Source organism: Pseudophryne corroboree, chromosome 11 (genome assembly GCF_028390025.1).
Source record: "Pseudophryne corroboree isolate aPseCor3 chromosome 11, aPseCor3.hap2, whole genome shotgun sequence".
In the NCBI taxonomy this organism is placed as follows: Eukaryota; Metazoa; Chordata; class Amphibia; order Anura; family Myobatrachidae; genus Pseudophryne; species Pseudophryne corroboree.
In genome coordinates this window covers 209,866,977-209,894,859 of record NC_086454.1, presented here as the reverse complement: position 1 = coordinate 209,894,859, position 27,883 = coordinate 209,866,977, and the positions used below count along the sequence as shown (strand labels likewise).

The window sequence follows — 27,883 nt, the reverse complement described above, 5'->3', positions numbered from 1 at the left end:
ATAGAGGTAGGAAGGCCCTGCTCGCTAGCTTACAATCTATAGGGAAATAGCACCTTTCCTTGTGTACATATGCCTATCTATTGCATAGAATGAGAAGACATGTGAGAATATGTGTGGACTGTACAGAGTGGATGCAATTTGATAGAAAGGTTTATGAAAGTTACCTGGGCGGTTCTGGAATTTGATACGCTTGCCTAAAGAGGTGAGTTTTCAGGGAACGCTTGAAGGTTTGGAGACTAGAGGAGAGTCTTATTGTGCGTGGAAGGGCATTCCACAGAGTGGGTGCAGCCCGATGAAAGTCCTGCAGTCGTGAGTGGGAGCGAGTAATGAGTGTGGATGAGAGACGCAGGTCTTATGAAGAGCGAAGAGGTCGGGTTGGGAGATATTTTGTGATAAGCGAAGGGATGTACGTTGGTGTAGTTTGGTTAATGGCCTTGTGTGTGAGTAAAAGTATTTTATATTGAATGCGGTAGAGTACAGGTAACCAATGGAGGGACTGACAGAGTGGATCTGCAGACGATGAACGTCTAACAAGGAAGATAAGCCCCGCCGCTGCATTCAGAATGGATTGTAGTGGTGGGAGTCTCATTTTGGGAATACCAGTTAGGAGACTTTTGCAATAATCAATGCGGGAGATGAGAGCGTGGATTAGAGTTTTAGCAGTGTCTTGTGTAAGGTATGGTCGTATTTTGGATATGTTTTTTAGATACATGTAACATGATCTTGAGACAGATTGAATGTGGGAAACAAAGGACAGATCAGAGTCAAGGATGACACCTAGGCAGCGAGCTTGTGGGGTAGGGTAGATAGTCGAGTTTTCAACAGTGATAGAGATATCAGGTTGGTACCTACTATTGGCCGGTGGAAATATAATTAACTCTGTCTTTGAAATATTCAGTTTGAGGTGGCGAGATGTCATCCAGGATGAAATGGCAGAAAGGCATTCAGTGACACGGTCCAGTACAGATAGGGACAAGTCAGGGGAGGATAGGTAGATTTGAGTATCATCTGCGTACAGATGATACTGAAAACCAAAAGAGCTGATTAGTTTACCAAGAGATGAGGTATAGATAGAGAAAAGCAGAGGACCCAAGACTGAGCCTTGCGGTACTCCAACTGATAGAGGTAGCGAAGAGGAGGTAGATTCAGAGAAGCGAACACTGAAGGAGCGATTAGATAGGTACGATAGGAACCAAGAAAGGGCTGTGTCTTTAAGACCTAGGGATTGTAGTGTCTGTATGAGAAGAGAGTGGTCAACAGTGTCAAATGCAGCAGATAGATCTAGAAGATTAAGTAGTGAGTAGTGGCCTTTAGACTTCGTAGTGACCAAATCATTAACCACTTTAGTCAGTGCTGTCTCTGTGGAATGTTGGGAATGGAAGCCTGACTGAAGTGGGTCCAACAAAGTGTATGAGTTAAGAGTGTGTGAGTCGAGTGTAGGCAAGTCTCTCAAGTAGCTTAGAGAGACAAGGGAGCTGAGAGATAGGGCGGTAGTTTGAGAGAGCATTAGGGTCAGAATTTTTTTTAAATGGGAGTAATCACTGCATGCTTGAAGAGTGATGGAAAAATACCAGTAGAGAGATTACAGATGTTAGTTAAGGTAGGGATGAGCACCAGAGACAGAGCTTTACTTATTTGTGAGGGTAAAGGATCAAGAGGAGAGGTAGTAGAGAAGCAGGATGAGAAGAATGATGATACTTTGTCTTCATTTGTGGGATCAAATGAAGAAAGAGTGCCAGAGGGTTCAGGTAAAGAACGGAGCAGGTCACTGGCTGCCTAAGAGCATACCATTTCATTTCGGATCTTATCAATCTTCTCCTTGAAGTAAGAAGCAAGATCCTGTGCCTTGATAGTGGCGGGTGGGGTAGGTGCGGGAGGATTCAGAAGTGATTTAAATGTATTAAAGAATCGTTAGGGGTTAGAGGCTTGAGCAGAGATGAGAGTTTGGAAATATGTTTGTTTGGCAGTGTCCAGGGCATTTTTATAAGACTGGTAGACAGTCTTATATGTGAGGAAGTCACTTGAAATCCGAGATTTACGCCACTGACGTTCAAGTTTTCGTGTGAGTTTTTGTAGTTGTCTTGTTAATTTGGAGTGCCATGGTTGACATCTAGGCCTACGTGGAGTGTGATGGGTAGCTGGAGCCACTTCATCAAGGGCTAGTTCTAGAGTCTCATTAAGGTGTGATACAGCCATCTCAGGAGAGATGAATGCTGAAATAGGTGAAAGCAGTTGTTGGAGTGAAGTGGAAAGTTCTTGAAGATTAATTGTGTTAATATTTCTGCGGGTTTGAGGAAGATTGGAGGACTTCAGCAACACAGGGTTTGAATTAACGTTTGTTAAATATCAGTTACTGTGCAAGATACACGTGTACTATACTGAATAGGAATGATATTTTAGACCCCTGATTAAATGTGTGGGTATGTAGATATAAGCAACGAATAGCAGGTATAAGCTGGGACACGTGGCAGAAGGACAGTATATTATCTTTGCTCTCCTCACTATATATTGATAAAACACACTGCAGCAATACACTAACCACTGTACATAACCTGGGAGCCACGGGAGATGGGTGCATGCTGAGATGCACTGCATCCTTATACCAACACATACCTATCCATCCTTACCAGGAATGGCACAAACATTATGAAAAGTACTAACAAGGATAGTGTATAAGTGTCACATATATGTAGCCGCCACCTCTCTGTACTGTCAGCATTCTATTAATTGCAAGAGCTTAGCTCGATTGTCAAATACCAGTTATTTTGTGAGATACACGTTTACCATCTCGAATAGGAATGATATTTAGACCTCCAATTATATGTGTGGGTGTGTAGATATAAACCACGCCCAGCAGGTATTAGCTGGGACACGTGGTAGAAGGACAGTATATTGCTCTCCTCACTATACATTGATAAAACGCACCGCAGCAATACACTGTCGCCATATTTTTCTAATTGGCGAGAATAAGGTGCGATTGTGGACACACCCCCTAATAAGATATTTCTGTTAAACTATTCAGATAAAGCGTGGATGTGGGAATATGAGCCACGACCAGTAGGCACAAGCTGGGATACAAGGTTGAAGTGATACAAGAAATTTCACAAGTGCGCCTGCTAAAAGTGTATGGTTAGTAACTGGTAATCACTGCACTATGAACAAATGATGTTTTATAATGTGATGCTGGCAATGTATAATCAATACCAATAAGCAGTATATATTAGAAAAAAAATGTGTGTTTTATTTTCTGCAGTGACAAGGTCTTCATCTGCTGTAAGCAGAGAGGGGGGGGGGCTGGGAAGGGGATGGAAAAAAATTATATACTGCTATGGATAAGGCAGTACCTTCAATTGTAAAATAACACCCTCAGATGGGTGTGCTAATGCTCCACTCCTATAGGTGGCGTCCCACCTAGGTAGTGAAATAGTGTCCTAGATTGATATGTGGATAGTCCAGAGCCAATATAATGACAATGATGATAAGTTGAATGTCCTCTTAATGATGGAATCCATGATCTGAGGTGTGGGGTACCCCTAGGTGACCACTGGCAGTGCGGGGAGTGGGACAGAGTTAGTGCTCAAGGTAATAAGGACTCCGGACAAACCGTATCTCCTTTGTGTCCTGATCTACCCCGATGTCGCTCTGGTGAGGTTGAAGGACTTCATATTACTAGTATGCCCAGAGAGTTATTTAACATACATATTAAACAGCATCTTGCCGTCATACAGTGTATATTTCAAACCTGCAAGATTTCTGAAAAATTGACAGGGAACACTTGTTACCTCAGAACATATTTGATATGAACTAAGCTTATGAATATAAGCATGCAAAAATAGCATGTTCTTCCAATCCTGGTGGTAAAGTTGTGTCTTATGTGGCTAATATTAGCATCACCATATGATTTGCATGACATCATTTGTAGAAAAATAATTGGATTGGGTGATCCCAAATGAAAGTTGACAATAAAGTAGAAGGACAATTGACATTAAGAATCCCCACTAACCATTCTCTATTTATATAGGGGGGCTACAAAGGACAACATTGTGAGATAGACATCCACGATAAGAAGGACAAATGACATGTACCAGACAGGACATGATATGGTCTCATCATTGTATATAGAATATATTCTTGGAGACAGTGGTGCGCACACTGCCAAGATATAGAGAGACTGTCAATTAAGAAAGACAATCTAGTCCTCAACTAGAATTAGCTACCTCACAGAGTTACATTAAAAGGATATGATTGTCTTCATTAGGACACTAAGGAAAAGAATATTGCCACAAATATGGATACATTCTGAACACTTGAGAGAGTGAAGAATTTAAAGGTTGCAGTGACTGAATTTTTACTTCACATTTGTTTATTATTTTTACACTTGCACAATATTTTCGCAGATGTTTTAAGATAACAAATAAAAGCTATATTTTAATATTAGTGGTCAGATATCACCGTTGATATCTGACTTTAAGAATATTGTCACAAAGTCCGAGCGTGCCCACAATAGGGAATACTTCCTTCTCTTAGTCCTTACATACAATTGTACGGGTTGCGTCAGGTGACAAACAAAGCCGACCCCAGGCAATGGAGTCAGCTGACATGATAACAGATTAAACCATAACCCCCACATCCTCATCAATACCTCATGAGCTGAAATTACCTTGAAAACTAGTTCAGAGTTAAGTTGTTCCACATTTTCCTAATATTTCTGGATAATCTAACATAACAAAAAAAAAAAAAAAAAAAAAAGAATGATTTTTTTTATTACCTCTTGGGATAAAATATGTGTTGTATCATTTTGTAAATCTTTAGCTTTTTCATCCACATTGCGCTCAAGGTAATTGTTCCTCAGGAGACAATTTTGTATCTATTAAACAAAACAGAGAAGTCATTAATGTAGGTAATATCTTTGGACATTTTGTTATCTTACTTTCATGAATTTTAAAATAATAATAATAATAATAATAATAATAATACTACACAGATGGAGAATATCTTTGGTAGACATAAATATAGTATTTGAATGCCAAAAGCAGATAATACACACAAAGACAGACACTGGCAGTATAAACTGCATATATTTGTCAAAAAGTTAATTATAAGTGAAAGATTAGGAGCTGTAAGAGTGTACATGATTTCTCTACACAGCTATTCTGTTAAATGTTGCTATTGTATCTTCTCTGCAGTTGACCTGATGACCATTGCTTTGGTCTCCGAGATGAATACGTTTTCCTGATTTGATCCACACATTACTTTGTTCCAGCTGTGGTGCAGGGTCCAATGGCCTCCGAATCTAAACAGTCCTTTAATCCCTTAGTTGGATCAATGAAACAGTTTCTTCAAATTAAAAATGTAGGAAAAAAAATAAAATTATTGTCTCTGACTTTATACCTTCTTCATCAACATAGGCGTGCGCAGCACATTTTATTAGGGGGTGCACAACTGGAGTGGCGTGCCTAGCACCGCCTACTGGGCATGCCTAGCACCATATATTAGCAAGATGAGGTGGACAAGTATATAACCTGCATACGGATTACAGGACCTGTGAGTGCTGCAGCCTTTCACTGATACACATAAATATAAAAAAAAATGTAGGTCTGCTCATGCTGTGATCTATCACCAATGGAAGGGCTTTTCTCTACTACGGAGTTGTCCCCCTTACTCAGCCACACAGCATTTTCCACTAAGCTCTCCTTTTTCTGCTTGGGTGTATCTTTTCTTGCATGTGCTTTTTTTTTTATTCCTTCATTCCCTTTTCTGTTCTCTACTGTACCTTTTCCAGTTTTTTATTTGCTTGACTCCCCTTCACCCCATAACTGTTCTTTCCCCCACCCTTAGTCATTTCTAATTTTCTCTTTAGTCATCCATCTTCTGCCACAGCTAATTCCCTGCGCCGTCCTCCATTACGGTCTCTCTTCTCCCCTCATCTGATTTTATATCTCCTGCTGCCAGCTAACTGCACAGCAGCAGCTATGATTGGCCCAAACAGCAGTGGTTAATTCCTGTTCCTACATAAACCAGTGTGCTTATGTAGAAAGTAGATAGAAACATAGAAATAAAGAAATTGATGGCAGATAAGAACCACTTGGCCCATCTAGTCTGCCCATATACATATTGTACAGTTCTCTTCAATAGCAAAATTATATTCTACAGCAGTGACATGCAGTACATACATTCTACACCTGAGTATAAGATGAAATAGGCAGATACAGCAGATGTGGTCTATATACGAGTGTCTGCTGCTGAGGATATGTTATGAAACTGGGGCCAGGCAACTACTGTACCACACTACAATCAAGTGATAGCCCAACTACTATCCATTTCATTTCTGTAATATGTGATTTTTTTATATGATAACACATGTACATTATATAGACAACCAAACCAGTATGGTAACAAGTGCCAAGTGCCATGCACATCAGCCTGGCACACACAGTGATAGCTGTAGTGAAAGGAGCCCAGACAACTCATCACAGCCAGAACTTCTCCCTAACTGACGTGTTCATGGATAGAGGATAAGGTATACACCTGACAGTGGAACAATGGTACATGTACAGTACTTACTGCATAGCACAACCTCCTAACATAAAACAGCAAGTTTCCCAACATTGCAGCGCTGGCCTCAGTCCCTGGGGATATCGTTTATTCTGTACTCTGCTAATACCCCCACAGCCTGCTCTCTTCACAGACTGCATAAACATTATGGCAATCGTCCGACAGGCTCACTTCCTTACAGTGAAGTGGCTTGAAAGTAGTGTCCAGCGGCCAGAGCTTCCTATATGATAAGCTGGAGGGGGAGTAGCTCACACTCACTGACTCTCCGGGAGTGGGTATCGGCACCCGGGGATTTCAGTATCGGCAGACACTCAGGCTACTGCATCCATGCATAGACATGAGCCTGTGAACTGGAGCAAAGCGGGAGTGCGGGGCTGGATAATTTGAGATAGTGACTGCACTGACTGCATTTTAAATGTTTTGCCGGACCGCGAGCCAACAGGAGCTCGCGGACCATCAGTCAATAAGGAGCTCCTCCTGCTGCAGCCACTCCTGATTGGCTGACAGTCCACGAGCTCAGCTGTGAGTCTGACCAGTGGCACAGCAGGAGGGGATGACTGTAATAGCCTGGGCAGCGATGCAGGAGGTGATCCAATCATCGCTATCAGTGTGCTGCTGTAGTAGCACTGCTACTACAGCAGCACACAGACAGCGATGATCGGATCGCAGACGTGACATACGAAGGGGTGCCGGACATTAGGGGGTGCCTGTGCGCACTAGGCACCCCCCGTGCGCACGCCTATGTCCATCAAGATAAGCAGGAGAGTGAGCACCATTTTTCCACCGTAGAGGATGCAGTGCTTTTGTTCCTGACCAACTGGCCTCTTTGAAATCTCAGTTGGTGGCATACCTATCCAAGCTTATGTATGATACAGGTTGCCCTCATTGTGATAGTATTCACCTAGTTGGATTGCCTGAGACAGCAGAGGGTGATAATCTTGAGCAGTTCCTGGAATCTTAATTGACGACTGCTTTTAGCTGAGACGACTTTACTCCTGTTTGCCATATACAATATGACCACCATTGCTGGGAGTTTCCCCATGGACATTTATTACTACTGTATGACTTTGCACTATCAGAACTAAGATGTTTTTATTACTGTTATATCCTTTGTATCTAACTCACCATGTTTTCATTTATCGACCAAAGGGCAAGATGACCCTTCTTGACTGATTTAAATGCTTGTAGTGGGTAAGTTCCAAACGACCAATGAGAGGCAGAGGTATTGCAAACAAGTAAGCTTTCATTCTGTCTGTCAGACATAGCCACTGTAATAGCTTCTTAAATGGTACCAGCAACAGTCAAAAAATGAGTTTTATGGTAAGAACTTACCGTTGTTAAAACTCTTTCTGCGAGGTACACTGGGCTCCACAAGGAATGGACAATGGGGTGTAGAGAAGGATCTTAATCCGAGGCACCAACAGGCTCAAAGCTTTGACTGTTCCAAGAATGCATAGCGCCGCCTCCTATATCACCCCGCCTCCCTGCACAGGATCTCAGTTTTTAGTTAACCAGTCCAATGCAGTAGCAGGAAAAGAGACGACATCGGTTAGTAGCCACAACACCGCATTCTCACGACAGGAGACGTGTCAGCGGCTAATGCCATACGAACCCAAAGAAGCCAAGTGCGTCAGGGTGGGCGCCTTGTGGAGCCCAGTGTACCTCGCAGAAAGAGTTTTAACAAAGGTAAGTTCTTACCATAAAACTTGTTTTCTGCTGCGAGGTACACTGGGCACAACAAGGAATGGACAATGGGGATGTCCTAAAAGCAGTTCCTTATGGGAGGGGATGCACTGTAGCGGGCACAAGAACTCGGCGTCCAAAGGTAGCATCCTGGGAAGCGGCAGTATCGAAGGCATAGAACCTTATGAATATGTTCACAGAGGACCACGTAGCCGCCTTGCCCAATTGTTCAAGGGTCGCACCACGTTGGGCAGCCCAAGAAGGTCCAACAGACCGAGTAGAATGGGCCTTAATGTGATCAGGAGCAGAGAGACCAGCCTTCACATAAACATGTGCAATCACCATTCTAATCCATCTGGCCAGAGTTTGCTTGTGAGCAGGCCAGCCCCGTTTGTGAAACCCAAACAGAACAAAAAGAGAATCAGATTTCCTAATAGGAGCAGTTCTCTTCACATAGATATGGAGAGCCCGTACCACATCCAAAGACCGCTCTTTGGGAGACAGATCAGGAGAAACAAGTGCCGGAACCACAATCTCCTGATTAAGGTTGAACAAAGAGACCACCTTAGGTAGATAGCCGGGACGAGTCCGAAGAACCACGCGGTCAAGGTGAAATATCAGATATGGGGAACTACAGGACAAGGCACCCAAATCCGACACTCTTCTAGCTGAAGCAATAGCCAGCAGAAACACCACCTTAAGGGAAAGCCACTTAAGGTCAGCTGAACCAAGAGATCAAACGGAGACTCTTGTAACGCCTCTAAAACGACCGACAAGTCCCAAGGAGCCACAGGCGGGACATAGGGAGGTTGGATATGCAACACGCCCTGAGTAAAGGTATGCACATCAGGTAAGGTCGCAATTTTTCTCTGAAACGACACCGAGAAGGCAGATATTTGAAACTTGAGGGAGGCCAGACGCAGACCTAAGTCCAGGCCCTGCTAAAGAAAAGCCAACGACTTGGCTATACTAAAAACTTGGAAGCATCATAATCGTTAGATGCGAACCAAAACAAAGTAAGAATGGCAGACCCTACAATAAAGCCGAGCAGAAGCCGGTTTCCGGGCCCGCAACATAGTTTGAATGAATGCCTCAGAAAGCCCTTTAGCCCTTAGGACGGAAGCTTCAAGAGCCACACCGTCAAAGACAGCCTGGCTAGGTCCTGGTAGACACAGGAGTCCTGAACGAGGAGGTCTGGGCAATGTGGAAGTAGAATTGGATGCTCTGACAATAGGCATTGCAGGTCTGAGAACCAGTGCCGTCTGGGCCACGTTGGAGCTATGAGAAGCAGAATTCCTTTTTCTTGCTTGAACTTACAAATTACCCTGGGAAGAAGTGATACTGGAGGGAACACGTACGGCAGCCGAAACCTCCACGGTGTTATGATCCGGATACTCAGGGGAGGTCTTATACGGTGGGACCAGAGTACCAGGACGTAATGCTGGGAAAGGGAAACGGAATGGGAATAACCCCTGGCACCCTATCTCCGTTGTCTTACCCGTGCTGTCAGTTCACTCTTGCGAGACTATGGTTTCTTGGGCCCATGGCAGCCGCGTTTGAAGGGCGGATTACGTCTGCCCAACTCCGATGCCCCCTCAGGTCTTAATGAGAGACAGAGTGAACTTAGACAGGGTGATAACAAGGGGCCCTCCAACTGAAACAACTAGGCCGGGGGCTACTGGCTAACCTGAAACTAAAAGTATGCGCGACTTACCGCCAGGGAAAACAACAACCAAAATATTCCACTTGTCCACTCTCCTACACGGCACCGCTGAGTTCCGGAGAGGACTATGGAAGCGGAAACCTCCGCAAATGCTCCAGTACAAGAAAACAATACTAATGCGGCCTAGGCCGCAACACGCGGCAGGGCCGCCACTCACGAAACCAAGTGAGAACCTCGATCGACTGCCACAAGTAAATGAGGACCAGAACTCCTTGGGACCGGGTAAAGAACTCCAAGATTCAGGAACTCAGAGAACTGGAGGGACCGGGCACAGCAGACCAGGAACAGACGTTCACCAAACATGAGCAGCATGCAGGAAGCTATCACCGGCGTCTGTGTGAGGCACTGAGGAGGCATTTAACAGGGAACCCTCCAATAAGAGCACAGAGCCCAATTACAAAAAATGTCGTGCAGCTGCCTTGCTGCACGACCAGAGAAACATGTGTGAACACTTAATCAATACCTGCAACGGGGAACGCGGTCCGCCTGTGGCGTCCCCGTTGCTATGGACCCGGCGGCTTGGCGCGCACGGCGTCCTAGCGTTGCTAGGGACCCGGCGGCTGAGCGCGCATGCCGTCCCTAGTTGCTAGGGACCCGGCGGCTCAGCACGCACGACGTCCCTAGTTGCTAGGCGCCGGGCGGGAAAGGAGGAAGGTGTAGCGGCAGTCGCTCGGAAACGGACCGAGCGGCGCCACGGACCGCGGCGCCTGACACACGGTACCGCCAGTGCATCCACGAATGCTGCTTGAGGATCTCTTGTCCTTGCTCCGAAGACCGGAACCTTGTGATTGTGTCGAGACGCCATCAGATCCACGTCTGGAAGGCCCCACCTTTCCACTAGGAGTTGAAACACTTCTGGATGGAGGCCCCACTTGCCGGCATGCACGTCCTGACGACTGAGAAAGTCCGGTTCCCAATTCAGGACTCCCAGAATGAATATTGCCGATATGGCCGGTAGATGGCGTTTTGCCCACTGTAGAATCCGTGAGACTTCCTTCATTGCTAGGCGGCTTCGAGTGCCGCCTTGATGATTTATGTAAGCCACTGTGGTGGCGTTGTCTGACTGTACTTGAACAGGACGGTTCTGAATTAAATGCTGGGCTAGGTTCAAGGCATTGAAGACCAACCGCAACTCCAGAATTTTGATTTATAGGAGGGACTCCTCATTGGTCCACCGCCCATGAAGGGAGTGTTGCTCCAGCACCACGCCCCAACCTCTTAGACTGGCATCTGTCGTCAACAGGACCCAGTTGGATATCCAGAACGGACGACCTCTGCACAGTTGTTGGTCCCGGAGCAACCAGAGCAGCGACAAACGGACCTCCTGGGTCAATGAGATCATTTGAGACCTGATCCAGTGAGGCAGGCTGTCCCATTTGTCTAAAATCTGCCTCTGGAGAGGGCGAGAGTGAAATTGAGCGTACTCCACCATGTCGAATGCTGACACCATGAGGCCAAGCACCTGCATCGCCGAATGTATCGACACTTGCGGACGAGATAGGAAGCAACGAATCCTGTCCTGAAGTTTCAGGACTTTCTCCTGAGACAGGAACAACCGCTGGTTGTGAGTGTCCAATAGTGCTCCCAGATGCACCATGCTCTGAGCAGGGTTCAGGGATGACTTCTTCCAGTTGATGAGCCACCCGTGGGCATGCAGAAACCGGACCGTCACATCTAGGTGATACAGGAGAAGTTCTAGGGAATTTGCCAGGATTAACAAGTCGTCCAAATACGGCAGTATCCAGACCCCTTGACGGCGGAGTACCACCGTCATCACCGCCATGACTTTTGAAAAGACTCGCGGAGCCATTGCTAAACCAAAAGGTAACGCCCAAAACTGGTAATGGCAGTTGCCAATCGCAAATCTCAGGTATTGCTGATAAGGCACTGCTATAGGAATATGCAGGTAAGCATCCTGTATATCCAGGGAGACCATGAAGTCCCCAGGTTCCAAGGCCAGAACTATAGAGCGAAGGGTTTCCATCTGGAATTTGGAAACCTTCACAAACCTGTTCAATGCCTTGAGGTTGAGAATGGGCCGGGAGGACCCATTCGGTTTCGGGACTAGAAACAGCGGAGAATAGTACCCCCTGGCCCCTCTGCACAAGAGGCACCTGAACTACGACTCCTGTATCCAGGAGGGTCTGTACCACCGAATGTATAGTGTTTGCCTTTATCTTGTCCAACGGGACATCTGTCTGGCAAAATCGATGAGGGAGTCGATTTTTAACGGCTATGGCGTAACCTCGAGTGACGACTTCCCGTACCCAGGCATCTGAAGTGGTCTTCAACCATTCCTGGGTATACCCTAGAAGCCGGCCACCCACCCTGGGATCCCCCATAGGGAGGCCTGCCCAGTCATGCGGCAGGCTTATCTGTCTTGGAAGCTGGCTGACGGGCCGCCCATGCTCTTTTGGGCTTAGGCTTACCAGGTTTGGAAGTGCGGGCCTGCTTGTTGTACGCCTGACCTTTTGCTTTACCTGAAGGACGAAAGGGGCGAAAGGAAGTACCTCTAGCCTTCGACACAGAAGGAGCAGTACTTGGCAGACAGGCAGTGTTGGCAGTAGCCAAGTCAGCCACAATCTTATTTAAATCCTCCCCAAACAGAATATCTCCCTTAAAAGGGAGTACCTCCAGGGTTTTTCTAGAGTCCAGATCCACAGACCAGGATCTCGGCCACAATATCCGGCGAGACAGAACTGACGTAGTAGAGGCCTTGGCTGCCAGGATACCGGCATCAGAAGCCGCCTCTTTAATATAACGAGAAGCTGTGACAATATAAGACAAGCATTGTCTAGCATGGTCAGAGGAGATTTCAGCATCTAACTCTAAGGCCCATGCTTCAATGGCCTCTGCAGCCCAAGTAACTGCAATAGTGGGCCTTTGTGCAGCACCCGTGAGGGTGTAATTCGCTTTCAGACAACCCTCCACATGTTTATCTGTAGGCTCTTTTAGAGACGTGACGGTGACCGGTAGAGCTGAGGAAACCACCATTCTAGCCACATGCGAGTCCACTGGAGGAGGCGTTTCCCAATTTTTAGACAGCTCCGGCGCGAGGGGATAGCGAGCCAGCATCTTCTTTTGAGGCAGAAACTTTGTACCCGGGTTTTCCCAGGGTTCCTGACCTATATCAATTAGGTGGTCAGAGTGAGGTAAAACTTGTTTAATCACCTTCTGATGCCTGAACCTATCTGGTTTCTTAGGAGGAACGGATGGCTCGGGATCATCCGTAATCTGTAAAATTAACTTAATAGCCTCCAAAAGATCAGGAACATCCACATGTGAACCACCCTCCCCATCAGCCATATCTGAGTCAGAACCTGTGGGGTCAGTGTAAGTGCAGTCTTCATCTGACAAGGTGTCAGTGACAGCAGTGGATTGTGAGGAGACAAGCACTCGCTTAGAGGACCCCTTGGATGTAGGCGAGCGACGGTCAGACTTTTTAGTAGTCAGGGACTGGTTCAACTTCTTCAATTGAGCAGATAAATTGTGCGCCCACGGCGGGTTAGCTGCAGGGACCACAAACGGTTGCACCGGCATTGGGGGTCCCATAGGGGGTGTTAGTTTATGAACTAACATATGCAGAAGCGTGGAAAAAGCAGCCCACGGGGGGGTCATTATTTGCCCCCGTTGCCACCGTCCCACTGGGAGGCAAGGAGCCCCTAGAACCAGAGCCCAAAGCTGCTATATTCTCTTCATAGGTATCTGCGACTTCAGCAATACCGGCAGTGTGTTCAGCCCAGAACCGTTACCCTCAGAAGCAGACATGATATAACTTGCAGTATCAGGTAACACAGTACAATTTGTCAGCAGCACAATATCTCTAGCCCAACCCCCTGCGCAGTGTAGTCAGCACCAGAGATAAAGGAGAGATATGGTGACTAAATCACAGAGAAAAATACGTAATACAGTATATCTTTGTGAAAATCCTATATTAGATAAAACCTGACACACCAAGCCCCCTCAGGTTATAGAATATAGGGATAGCAGGTTGAGTGAAAGGCACGAAATGGACACTACTCAGCTATCAAATGCACACACAAATAGTCACAGTCTGTACAATGCAGAGGTTATTACTAACAATAATACTTGACTGGACTAGCTTACACAGCTATATAACAATAGATATAACAGTACACAGTAAGAACTGGATGTATATCACAGGGTAATTGTACTAGGAAACCCTGACTAAGTGCACTCTTTCTTAACTAACACTGACTAAAAAAGGCAGGTAGAATACTTAAGTGTCTTGTAAAGTCAAAACACTGACAACCAGGCGGCTATACATAGGAGGATTTGCCCAAGCATTCCCAGGAAAAGTGAGCTGAGGGATAATGGTGCTGCAGACACTGCCAGGGAGTGAGGGAGAGTCAGATATGCAGCTCCAGGGTGGGAAAATTTGCAGGAAATGGTGCCCTGGGCCTGGGGAAGGGGCTTCAGGTCTAAGCCTTATCCCCCTGCTGGCAAAACCACCGGGTACTGTGGGCTCTAATAAAACGGTTTATAGAGAAAACCTGACCTGTCCCATGCCCTGGTGATCTAGTGGGATCGCCTGTACTGCCACATTGTCCACCGCCAGCGTGCGCAGCCCACCTCCCACTGACCGCGCTGGATCGCGATAAAGACCGGGTCCCACAAGCGGGACCCACTTACCACCTCCCGAAGCATGGCCACACGATCCCGGAGAGCCCCCGTCGTGTGTGCCTGACAAGAAGAAAACCGGAGCCCCCTGCTGTAGTTACCCGGCAACCAGGGATCGGGAGTGTACAGCGCCGCTGGGGAAAGCCAGCGCTGCAGCAGTGAATGTCCACTGACATGAAACACTGCTGCTGCCCTTGAAGTCTTCACTTTTTTTCTCAGAAAAAAAAAAGCTATTCTTAGGGTTGCCAGGAGCAGCCCCTCTGTTAAGTGCCTGGTACTGCAGAACTAACTACAAAACTGAGATCCTGTGCAGGGTGGCGGGGTGATATAGGAGGCAGCACTATCGATTCTGGGAACAGTCAAAGCTTTGAACCGGTTGGTGTCTCGGATCAAGATCCTTCTCTACATCCCATTGTCCATTCCTTGTGGAGCCCAGTGTACCTCGCAGTAGAAATAACAATTCAGCTTACTTGAAGACAGTAGTATAAACAGGTAGAGTATTCACAGCAGTTTCTGGGTGCAGATTTCTCCAGGACAGAGAGAGCTGCCAAAGGTGCAGCCTCTCCCACACATTCCCCACTACTAACTCATCTGGCTTGGTTTTTATACCTTAGCTGGTCCTAATTAAGGAAAGGGTGTGGATCCTTCCTCAGAATGTGGGAGACAGCCACTCTGCCACAATGCTCTTGAATTATTACCCTTATTTGCTCTTTTACTTTGCTTATTAATGCTTTGTTATGTGCCCTGCTTTTGAAATATGTTTGAATGTTTTATTAATGGCATTGGCATAGCCTGTATGAAAACGTTTTTCTTATGCACTAATTTTTGTATAGATTCTGCTGCATCTATACAACTGAATTTTAGGATATTTAGAAAACAAATTGACTGAATAGCAAAGGACTGGGTTAAACCTCATAGGGTGGGGGCAGGCCAGTAAGAGGCATTATGGGTTGTGGTTTTGTGTCTTATGGGAATAGAGGGTGGGGGTGGTCAGGGGTATTTTGAGTCTGGTGAGGGGGCTGGGTCAGCCTCTTTGTTTTAATCTTGGGTCTGGTAAGTGCTGTACCAGTCCTCTTAAAAGAGGTTTTACTTTCCATTTCTCTCATAGCTTATTGTACCCCTGTAGTGTAGGAGTTGTAGGTAGGGAGTTGTAGTGAGTGTCACTGGGGGATTTTTGTTGCATAGTGTTTGGCCGCCATGCCCTGACCGCAGCGTCTGCCCCGGACCTCGCCCGGTACCTAGACTCAGCGGGTCCCAGTGTTTTCTCCCCCTCTGGCCAGAGCTCGCAGCATTTGGGCGCTGGGTCTGCTGGTGGCTCTGCTGCGGGTGTCCGTGTATGAGGGCATGCAGCGGCTTCTCTCCCCCGCTGCTCCTGCGGGTGCCGGATGATCAATCCGGTGCAGCGGTGAGCGGAGGGGCGATGAGCAGCAGGTGTTCGCGGGGAAAGACAGCAGGGAAGCCTGCTGGCGGGAATCCCCCTCCGGCCGCGGGTGTACAAGCGAGGTAGCTCCGGACAGGGTGCTGAAGCATCCTTGGCTGTGGAAAATGGTGGGACCAGGAGGAGTCTGGTAGCCACCATTCCCCTAATAATGCGGCTTCGCGGGGACATGCGCATATGCACCAGAGAGCCAGCAATACAGCGTTTTTACATGGGAGCTCTCATCAGTCTAGCAGGAGAAGCTCCCAGGTTAGCATTAGGAATGTGGACCAGGCTCATGTGGCTGAGCTGTCGGGGCTGAGCTGTGTTGGGGCAGCCATTTGCTTGTCTCTGCAGCTAGAGGAGGGGTGGAGCAAGCTGCATCAGGAGACAGAGTAAGGGATCAGGTTGCAGCTGGCTCAAGATCCATTAGAAAGCAGACAGGGCAGCGTGCTGTGGGCAGAGGGGCTGTTGCTGCTTCTGAGCAGGGAGGAGAAGTGAATGTAGGGGCTGGAGTAGTGTCAGCTGAGGTATTTGATCCCTCTGCCATTGCATCTGCGGTGTCTGCTATGGCCACTGCGTTTGCACCTTTCATGACGGCTTTGTCCCCGGGGAGTGGTTTTGCTGTGCCTGCAGTGGTGGGCAGGGTTACTCTCCCTAGTGCTTCCGGCCCCGCCATGGTGCAGTTTTTGCAAGCGTACCATAATTTAGGGTCTGTCGCAGCATTAATAGGTGACAATACACCGACAGAAGGTGATAGAGACCCCGCAGGGGTGTCCGTTTCAATTCCCGCCAGTGGGGCTCCGGATCCAGGGGCGGCTCTACCACCTTTTTCAGACTAGGCGCAGGAGGATGACTTTGATGAAGTGCCGGTTGCAGGGGAAGAATAATCATCTCAGCCTGGGACCTCAGGTGAGTTGGAGGAGATTCAGACGTGAGGGTCGTGAGGTCATCTTCCTTTTCATCCAGGGGTTCTAGTAGGTCTTCCTCCTCTTCTGTGCAATCGGTGGTTAGTAGCGCGATGAAGTCGAAGAAAAGAGCTTATAAATATGCGCAGTGCGAGGCGCGGAGGCGTGATGGGCGGAGCAAGCGAAGTAGGGTTTCTAGTAGTTCGCGTAGGGCCAGAAGGCGTTGTAATTTGCCTGGCGTGGTTCATTGCGATTACACAGCTGTCTTGTGAGGGCTGTGGGAGAGTTGCAGGAAGAAAATTCAGCGGGGGGAGTACGTTGATATTTTTACACTGACGGATGATGCTAAGAAGGAATATAAGGAAGCACAGGCAAAGGGCGGCATAGGTGTTGAGGCCTTCCGATCTTACGACAGTTGTTTGGCGGGGTTTGGCGTGTTCACAGCATGTTATTTAGAGGATCGACCGGAGGAGCATATGAATGTGATCAGGTACATACACCTGGTTCACGACATGCAGCGTCAGTCAAAATACACTGCGTGGTTGGTTTATGACAAGCAGTTCAGACAGAAGCATGATTGCCTGCACATCATTGACTTCGAATGCAAGAATGTGGAGGTGCGGCTGAGGGTCACGAGAGCGCAGGATGCGAAGCGAGGGTCAGATGCTCAGCCTGTGGGGGCTAGTTCTGCGCGGGCTGGTTCTGAGGCATCTGCTGTGCTGCATTTTTGGGGAGCAGGACGATCAGCGTGGCAAGCTCCATCAAAAGGGAAATGCTTTGCATTCAACAATTCTGCATGCTCTCTTGGTCAGCTGTGTTGTTTTCGACACCTCTGCATGCACTGTAATGGATACCACCTCGCATCCAATTGTTTTCGATTTGGACGGCAAGGAGCTAAGACAGCCGTGGCGCAGCCGGTAAGGTAGCCGGTAAGGTAGCCAGTGGTGCCGCCGCTAACTAGGGCACCCACCCCAATACATTTGGAGGCCATGTCCAAATGGTTGGGGTGGTATCCAAATAGGGAAGACGCTGAATTTCTTTATTACGGTTTTAAGTTTGGTTTTCGGTTGCCGGTTGAGGGCAATGTTGTGGTTCGTGCTCCCAGGAACCTGCAATCAGCTTGAGATTTTCCTGAGGTCCTTCGGGGAAAGGTCGAGCTGGAGGTGCAGCTAGGAATAATGGTGGGCCCCTTTGCGCGGCCACCAGTGGGGAACTTAATCATGTCCCCGGTGGATGTTGTGCCCAAGAAAGCCTCGGGGAAGTTCCGGGTCATTCAACATTTGTCTTAACCATCGGGGTCATCTGTTAACGATGCTATTCCGCCGGAGTATTGTTCAGTAGTTTATCAGTCTTTTGATGATGCCCTTGGTATGGTGCGGGGATGTGGCCCCGGGGCTCTCATGGTTAAGATTGATGTTGAATCGGACTTCCGTTTACTTCCTTTACACCCGGAGTAGTTCAGATTCATGGGTTTCCGAATCGGTGAGGAGTACTTCATAGACAAGTGCTTGCCTATGGGGTGTTCCATTTCATGCTCGTTTTTTGAAAGGTTTAGTACCTTTTTACATTGGTGTGTGGAGTTTTCTTGCGGGGGGTTGTGGGATGGCACACTATCTTAATGACTTACTGTGTGTGGAGCCCCCGGATTCTTTGCGTTGTAGTAACCTGTTCTCATTGCGAGCATTGTTTAGTCATTTTCGGGTACCTGTGGCTGAGGACAAAACAGAGGGGCCTCTCTCTTGTTTGTCATTCCTGGGTATCGAAATCGATACCATTGCTGGTGCTTGCCGGCTTCCACAAGACAAGGTCAAGAAGCTCAGGGAGTCGATAGCGGAGTGTTTGGCGCGGCGTAAGGTAACCTTGCGGCAGGCCCAATCTCTTTTGGGACTTTTGAACTTTGCCTGTAGGGTTATTCCTATGCAAGAAAAAAAGGCATTTTTCCCCCCAGCACCCTGAATGATAACCGTAACCAGATATAAATTCCACATGATAATAGAATTCAGAAATCTTCGTTACATTGTAGTAAGGAGCCATTATCATGTGGCTCCTTGCTGGTTAATCTTAGACCCAGATTGGGGTAATGGAGGTGTGAGGTGTGGTGCCTCTGGACTGGCTGAGCTGGATGGCCTTAGTGTGGCATACCTTTACATTCTATTAACACTTTTCACTTATTAATTTTTTAACACTATTTCTCTATTTTAATTAGTGATGAGCGGGTTCGGTTCCTCGGAATCCGAACCCGCCCGAACTTCACATTTTTTTTACACGGGTCCGAGCGACTCGGATCCTCCCGCCTTGCTCGGTTAACCCGAGCGCGCCCGAACGTCATCATCCCGCTGTCGGATTCTCGCGAGACTCGGATTCTATATAAGGAGCCGCGCGTCGCCGCCATTTTTCACACGTGCATTGAGATTGATAGGGAGAGGACGTGGCTGGCGTCCTCTCCGTTGTATTAGAAAAAAAAAAAAACTGAGTGACTTAGTTTTAATTGTGGGGAGGATTGGGGACGGGGAGCAGCTGTTAGGGACTGAGTACAGTGCAGGGTTTTGAGTTTAATCCGTTGTTTCTCTGCCTGAAAAAAAACGCTCCACCATATCTGTGCTCACTCAGTGTGCTGCACTGCTGCATGATATATCTGTGCTGAGTGCACTGCTCACACTGCCTAATTGTGGGGACTGGGGAGCAGTTATAGCAGGAGTACAGTGCACAGTTTTGCTGACAGTGACCACCAGTCCAGTATACGTTTGTCTGCCTGAAAAACACTGTGGTGTTTTTTTTTCTTTCTTCATGCTAGTTTGTTTAGCAGTCTGCTGACAGTGTCCACCAGGTCCGTTATACAGTATATTATATATATAATTAAGCACTAAGCAGCAGTACGGTAGGCCACGGCTGTACCTACCTCTGTGTCGTCAGTGCACTCGTCGTCCATAAGTATAAGTAATACTATACTATCCATCCATCTACATTGTATACCTGTGGTGTTTTTTTTTTCTTTCTTCATAGTCATACTAGTTTGTTTAGTAGTCTGCTGACAGTGTCCACCAGGTCCGTTATACAGTATATCATATATATATAAGCACTAAGCAGCAGTACGGTAGGCCACGGCTGTACCTACCTCTGTGTCGTCACTCGTCGTCCATAAGTATAAGTAATACTATACTATCCATCCATCTACATTGTATACCTGTGGTGTTTTTTTTTTCTTTCTTCATACTAGTTTAGCAGTCTGCTGACACTGTCCACCAGGTCCGTTATACAGTATAATATCATATATATAAGCACTAAGCAGCAGTACGGTAGGCCACGGCTGTACCTACCTCTGTGTCGTCACTCGTCGTCCATAAGTATAAGTAATACTATACTATCCATCCATCTACATTGTATACCTGTGGTGTTTTTATTTTCTTTCTTCATACTAGTTTGTTTAGCAGTCTGCTGACAGTGTCCACCGGGTCCGTTATACAGTATATCATATATATAAGCACTAAGCAGCAGTACGGTAGGCCACGGCTGTACCTACCTCTGTGTCAACAGAGAAAGTGGGTTTGGTTCCGCACAGGAAAATAGATATGAAGAAGAACATGAGTTTGTACAAAAATTGTAAACAACTGTTCAAAAATAACCAACAATACTGAGCTTAAAGACACCTCGAAAAGAGGATATCTAACAATTATTTTGGGTTGGTGGTGCTCCCAGAGTCAGTAACAGTAAAGCGAGAGGAAGAAAAAAGAAAGACTCTGTGTTGGGGCACACTTAGAAAAATATAATAGATTTATTAAAACTTAACTTTTAATTGAATAGTCTAAAAATGAAAATTTTTGATACAAAAAAATGTTCAAATGCACAAAGTGTACATGACAGATGATGACAATCAAACTAATAAAAATCAGGATAAGCCTGATACACCATGAGTACTTTCCTCTTTTTCAAAAACGTAGATGATGTCACTATGAACTTCAGGCCTCCAACCAATCAATATACACAATGATGCCGAGCCTCCTTTGTCTCCTCCCCCTTCCTTCTTAAATACGGCAGCCTTCCCTAATGTCCTGACACAGTGAACAAGCCACCCTGGTGAAACGGTCCGTCTGTGCTCAGTGATGCTGAACTTTCCATAGTTCAGATCACCTTATTGGTATCTCCTGGTATTGTATGTGCCTATTAGGCCTCTAATTATTATGTTAATGATATAACTTATATTGTTTCTTTACTTGCTAACTTGATTCCTAATTTGTAAATTTGCTCTTAAACCAATTTTTTGTTTTTTGGTTCTGTTTATATGCCCTTTTCTCATAAAATGTATATGTCTCCAGCAGCTTTTTCTGCTTAACAGAACTCTGCATTTATTTGAGTATTTCAGGATTATTACCATGCAGTTTGATTCTGATTATCTTTATGGTCCCTGTTGATACAGTTTAATAGTCTGTCTATCCTTGACCTCTGGGTGATTACATTGTATCACCTTCTTAATCCCCTTTACTTTTCAGTAGGCGAGCCTAAACCTACCTCTCTCATTCACTGTCCGCTATAAATCTATAAGACAGTGGACAGCAGAAGGCGGGGTACCCTCCCTATTCTTTACTTATCTCACTCATATTTCAGTACACTCTCATCCAGATGCGAGACCACTCTCTGCAATGCCTATGGTAACAGAGAATCTGCGCTAGATACTGGACAGCAGAAATACCCTTGTTGCTCACTATTTGATACACTCTCTCATTTGTGTCTTAGTGTTCCATTTACTGCCATATTTCAGCGGCAACGCCCAATCTCATCCGATCTTGGAAGCTAAGCGTTGATAAGCCTGATTAGTACCCAGCGGGGTGACCTCTTGGGAATATCAGGTGCAGTAATGATGTGACCTTTGATCGCAAACAGCAGAAGTGTTAGGGCAACTTCTGAACCTCTCAACTTCATATTCTGACCAATTCCTTGCAAAAAAATAAATTGTTTTTGTATTAATGCCTATTGGCATTTAAATTTTCATAAATACTCCTTTCATATTTAGATTTTACTTTTTGTTAGCAAACAAAGACCCTACCAGGAGTTTACCATTAGTCATTGGACATTTTCAATTATGAATTACAATTTTTGTGCCTTTCATCTATATTTATGATACATTCTGACTAATATTTTCCTATCATTTATCATTACTGTGATCTTTTATCTGTACCTTTAAATTAAAAAATTCTTTTTGATCTCCGCAGGCACTAAAATTGTTGTTTTTCCATATATTTTTCACCTTAGGTGCATCTAATGGTGTATCAGGCTTATCCTGATTTTTATTAGTTTGATTGTCATCATCTGTCATGTACACTTTGTGCATTTGAACATTTTTTTGTATCAAAAATTTTCATTTTTAGACTATTCAATTAAAAGTTAAGTTTTAATAAACCTACCTCTGTGTCGTCAGTGCACTCGTCGTCCATAAGTATAAGTAATACTATACTATCCATCCATCTACGTTGTATACCTGTGGTGTTTTTTTTTTCTTTCTTCATACTAGTTTGTTTAGCAGTCTGCTGACAGTGTCCACAAGGTCCGTTATACAGTATATCATATATATAAGCACTAAGCAGCAGTACGGTAGGCCACGGCTGTACCTACCTCTGTGTCGTCAGTCGTCGTCCATAAGTATAAGTAATACTATACTATCCATCCATCTACATTGTATACCTGTGGTGGCTTTTAGTTGTGCGCAAAATATGGAGAACAAAAATGTGGAGGTTAAAAAAATAGGGAAAGATCAAGATCCACTTCCACCTCGTGCTGAAGCTGCTGCCACTAGTCATGGCCGAGACGATGAAATGCCATCAACGTCATCTGCCAAGGCCGATGCCCAATGTCATAGTACAGAGCATGTAAAATCCAAAACACATAAGATCAGTAAAAAAATGACCCAAAAATCAAAATTAAAAGCGTCTGAGGAGAAGCGTAAACTTGCCAATATGCCATTTACGACACGGAGTGGCAAGGAACGGCTGAGGCCCTGGCCTATGTTCATGGCTAGTGGTTCAGCTTCACATGAGGATGGAAGCACTCATCCTCTCGCTAGAAAAAAGAAAAGACTTGCGGCAAAAGCACAGCAAAGAACTGTGCGTTCTTCGAAATCACAAATCCCAAAGGAGAGTCCAATTGTGTCGGTTGCGATGCCTGACCTTCCCAACACTGGACGGGAAGAGCTTGCGCCTTCCACCATTTGCACGCCCCCTGCAAGTGTTGAAAGGAGCACCCGCAGTCCAGTTCCTGATAGTGAAATTGAAGATGTCAGTGTTGAAGTACACCAGGATGAGGATATGGGTGTTACTTGGGCTGGGGAGGAAATTGACAAGGAGGATTCTGATGGTGAGGTGGTTTGTTTAAGTCAGGCACCCGGGGAGACACCTGTTGTCCGTGGGAGGAATATGGCCATTGACATGCCTGGTGAAAATACCAAAAAAATCAGCTCTTCAGTGTGGAAGTATTTCAACAGAAATGCGGACAACAGGTGTCAAGCCGTGTGTTGCCTTTGTCAAGCTGTAATAAGTAGGGGTAAGGACGTTAACCACCTCGAAACATCCTCCCTTATACGTCACCTGCAGCGCATTCATAATAAGTCAGTGACAAGTTCAAAAACTTTGGGCGACAGCGGAAGCAGTCCACTGACCAGTAAATCCCTTCCTCTTGTAACCAAGCTCCTGCAAACCACACCACCAACTCCCTCAGTGTCAATTTCCTCCTTACCCAGGAAAGCCAATAGTCCTGCAGGCCATGTCACTGGCAAGTCTGACGAGTCCTCTCCTGCCTGGGATTCCTCTGATGCATCCTTGAGTGTAATGCCTACTGCTGCTGGCGCTGCTGTTGTTGCTGCTGGGAGTCGATCGTCATCCCAGAGGGGAAGTCGGAAGACCACTTGTACTACTTCCAGTAAGCAATTGACTGTCCAACAGTCCTTTGTGAGGAAGATGAAATATCACAGCAGTCATCCTGCTGCAAAGCGGATAACTGAGGCCTTGACAACTATGTTGGTGTTAGACGTGCGTCCGGTATCCGCCGTTAGTTCACAGGGAACTAGACAATTTATTGAGGCAGTGTGCCCCCGTTACCAAATACCATCTAGGTTCCACTTCTCTAGGCAGGCGATACCGAGTATGTACACGGACGTCAGAAAAAGACTCACCAGTGTCCTAAAAAATGCAGTTGTACCCAATGTCCACTTAACCACGGACATGTGGACAAGTGGAGCAGGGCAGACTCAGGACTACATGACTGTGACAGCCCACTGGGTAGATGTATTGCCTCCCGCTGCAAGAACAGCAGCGGCGGCACCAGTAGCAGGATCTCGCAAACGCCAACTCGTTCCTAGGCAGGCTACGCTTTGTATCACCGCTTTCCAGAATACGCACACAGCTGAAAACCTCTTACGGCAACTGAGGAAGATCATCGCAGAATGGCTTACCCCAATTGGACTCTCCTGGGGATTTGTGACATCGGACAACGCCAGCAATATTGTGCGCGCATTACATCTGGGCAAATTCCAGCACGTCCCATGTTTTGCACATACCTTGAATTTGGTGGTGCAGAATTATTTAAAAAACGACAGGGGCGTGCAAGAGATGCTGTCGTTGGCCAGAAGAATTGCGGGCCACTTTCGGCGTGCAGGCACCGCGTACAGAAGACTGGAGCACCACCAAAAAAACCTGAACCTGCCCTGCCATCATCTGAAGCAAGAGGTGGTAACGAGGTGGAATTCAACCCGCTATATGCTTCAGAGGATGGAGGAGCAGCAAAAGGCCATTCAAGCCTATACATCTGGCCACGATATAGGCAAAGGAGGTGGAATGCACCTGTCTCAAGCGCAGTGGAGAATGATTTCAACGTTGTGCAAGGTTCTGCTGCCCTTTGAACTTGCCACACGTGAAGTCAGTTCAGACACTGCCAGCCTGAGTCAGGTCATTCCCCTCATCAGGCTTTTGCAGAAGAAGCTGGAGGCATTGAAGGAGGAGCTAAAACAGAGCGATTCCGCTAGGCATGTGGGACTTGTGGATGGAGCCCTTCATTCGCTTAACCAGGATTCACGTGTGGTCAATCTGTTGAAATCAGAGCACTACATTTTGGCCACCGTGCTCGATCCTAGATTTAAAACCTACGTTGGATCTCTCTTTCCGGCAGACACAAGTCTGCAGGGGTTCAAAGAACTGCTGGTGAGAAAATTGTCAAGTCAAGCGGAACGCGACCTGTCAACATCTCCTCCTTCACATTCTCCCGCAACTGGGGGTGCGAGGAAAAGGCTACGAATTCCGAGCCCACCCGCTGGCAGTGATGCAGGGCAGTCTGGAGCGACTGCTGATGCTGACATCTGGTCCGGACAGAAGGACCTGCCAACGATTACTGACATGTCGTCTACTGTCACTGCATATGATTCTCTCACCATTGAAAGAATGGTGGAGGATTATATGAGTGACCGCATCCAAGTAGGCACGTCAGACAGTCCGTACGTATACTGGCCGGGAAAGAGGCAATTTGGAGGCCCTTGCACGAACTGGCTTTATTCTACCTAAGTTGCCCTCCCTCCAGTGTGTACTCCGAAAGAGTGTTTAGTGCCGCCGCTCACCTTGTCAGCAATCGGCGTACGAGGTTACTTCCAGAAAATGTGGAGAAGATGATGTTCATTAAAATGAATTATAATCAATTACTCCATGGAGACATTCACCAGCAGCAATTGCCTCCAGAAAGTACACGGGGATCTGAGATGGTGGATTCCAGTGGGGACGAATTAATAATCTGTGAGGAGGGGGATGTACACAGTGAAAGGGGTAATGAATCGGACGATGATGATGAGGTGGACATCTTGCCTCTGTAGAGCCAGTTTGTGCAAGGAGAGATTGATTGCTTCTTTTTTGGTGGGGGCCCAAACCAACCAGTCATTTCAGTCACAGTCGTGTGGCAGACCCTGTCGCTGAAATGATGGGTTGGTTAAAGTGTGCATGTCCTGTTTATACAACATAAGGGTGGGTGGGAGGGCCCAAGGACAATTCCATCTTGCACCTCTTTTTTCTTTCATTTTTCTTTGCGTCATGTGCTGTTTGGGGAGTATTTTTTAGAAGGGCCATCCTGCCTGACACTGCAGTGCCACTCCTAGATGGGCCAGGTGTTTGTGTCGGCCACTTGGGTCGCTTATCTTACTCACACAGCTACCTCATTGCGCCTCTTTTTTTTCTTCTTTGCGTCATGTGCTGTTTGGGGAGTAGTTTTTGGAAGGGCCATCCTGCCTGACACTGCAGTGCCACTCCTAGATGGGCCAGGTGTTTGTGTCGGCCACTTGGGTCGCTTATCTTACTCATACAGCTACCTCATTGCGCCTCTTTTTTTCTTTGCGTCATGTGCTGTTTGGGGAGTATTTTTTGGAAGGGCCATCCTGCCTGACACTGCAGTGCCACTCCTAGATGGGCCAGGTGTTTGTGTCGGCCACTTGTGTCGCTTAGCTTAGCCATCCAGCGACCTCGGTGCAAATTTTAGGACTAAAAATAATATTGTGAGGTGTGAGGTGTTCAGAATAGACTGAAAATGAGTGGAAATTATGGTTATTGAGGTTAATAATACTATGGGATCAAAATGACCCCCAAATTCTATGATTTAAGCTGTTTTTTAGGGGTTTTTGTAAAAAACACCCGAATCCAAAACACACCCGAATCCGACAAAAAAAATTCGGTGAGGTTTTGCCAAAACGCGTTCGAACCCAAAACACGGCCACGGAACCGAACCCAAAACCAAAACACAAAACCCGAAAAATTTCAGGTGCACATCCCTAATTTTAATTGCATTTCATTTTTGTATCACTTTCTCTATAGCTTCGGCTTCCTAAATACTAATTTATTAACACTATAGTTTTTTCACTGGTATGCTTTGCTGGGCTATCTGGCTTATGCTGGTGTTTTAGGGTGCCACACCCTGCACCTAGATATAGCGCTAGGGACCCCAAATATACAGAGATGCCTTGATGCAGCTTTGGGGCTTATTCACACTAACAAAGCTAAATATTTATCTTATTAAAAACACGTTAAAGGTTAAAGAACACAGTACGCAATTGGCGCAACAAGTACCGCAAGGGTACTCCCTTAACTATACCTTAAGGAATGTACTTATACTGTAAACCTCTGTGTAGTGGTAGAGTGTAAATGCAACACTGAATAACCTTATTACCATTAAAGCTGTTTGAGCGTTATCGACGCTCTGAGATTACTTAATACTATAAGAAAAACACAGATACCGTGCTCAGGGTCCAACGCCTAAATATATATTATAAATGATATACTTGCAAAAGAATTAATACAAATATAAATCATACACTACAATATAACATAGACTAACTAACCAGATAACTACACAGGGAAATACAATACAATTACGGTTTAAAGGAAAATCGGAGAGAAAGGGGAGAAGGGAATAAGAGAGAGAAAATGGCTCACCATAACAACAAGAAAGACAATATGATTGCAGAGAAGAACTTACACATGTGAGGAACAATCGCTGCGCAGTTAATCAATGCTGACACAACCCTACAATACCGCATGGGACAGAAGCTAGACTCCATTTTATTAAAGCTCCCATGATTCCAAAAACTGCACCACATGGTTGAAAGGGGGGGGGGGAGGGGAAGACATCCAGCAGCAGCCATTTTAGATTTGCAGGTCCAAACACATGGCACCACAATCACATAGCAGAAAACACAAGACTCCATTTTACTCCAAAATGTCCAAGCCTCAAAACAATGCATATGTTCTGATTTTACAATTCCAAACCATCTAAAACACCTTTCACAATGTAATCCAACTTCCTAGAACCATCTCATAATTTCACATTCCAAATCACCTTTCACAATGTAATCCAACTTCCTAGAACCATCTTATAATTTCACATTCCAAATCACCTTCAGTATCTCACTAACCAGAGCATATTCATCACAAGACCAGATCA

The 27,883-nt window shown here is 46.1% G+C and overlaps 1 protein-coding gene and 1 pseudogene across 2 annotated transcripts in view; one reads left to right on the top strand and one right to left on the bottom strand.

The window, feature by feature from the left end:
- LOC134969339 (capping protein, Arp2/3 and myosin-I linker protein 3-like) overlaps positions 1-27,883 on the bottom strand; it is a 1,162,896-nt gene that overhangs the window by 15,140 nt on the left and 1,119,873 nt on the right. The window contains exons 1-2 of one of the 2 annotated variants that reach the window (XR_010189450.1): positions 15,073-15,183; positions 4,769-4,867 (exon numbers count right to left, since the gene is read on the bottom strand). Coding sequence is in view for 1 of the 2 variants with exons in the window: in XM_063945252.1 (XP_063801322.1) it covers positions 4,769-4,867 (99 nt within the window). In the remaining variant the exon portion in view is untranslated. Of the gene's footprint in view, positions 1-4,768; positions 4,868-15,072; positions 15,184-27,883 lie in introns of those variants that run through there. The other variant, XM_063945252.1, reaches the window with a different exon arrangement.
- LOC134971236 (5S ribosomal RNA) lies at positions 21,665-21,783 on the top strand (annotated as a pseudogene).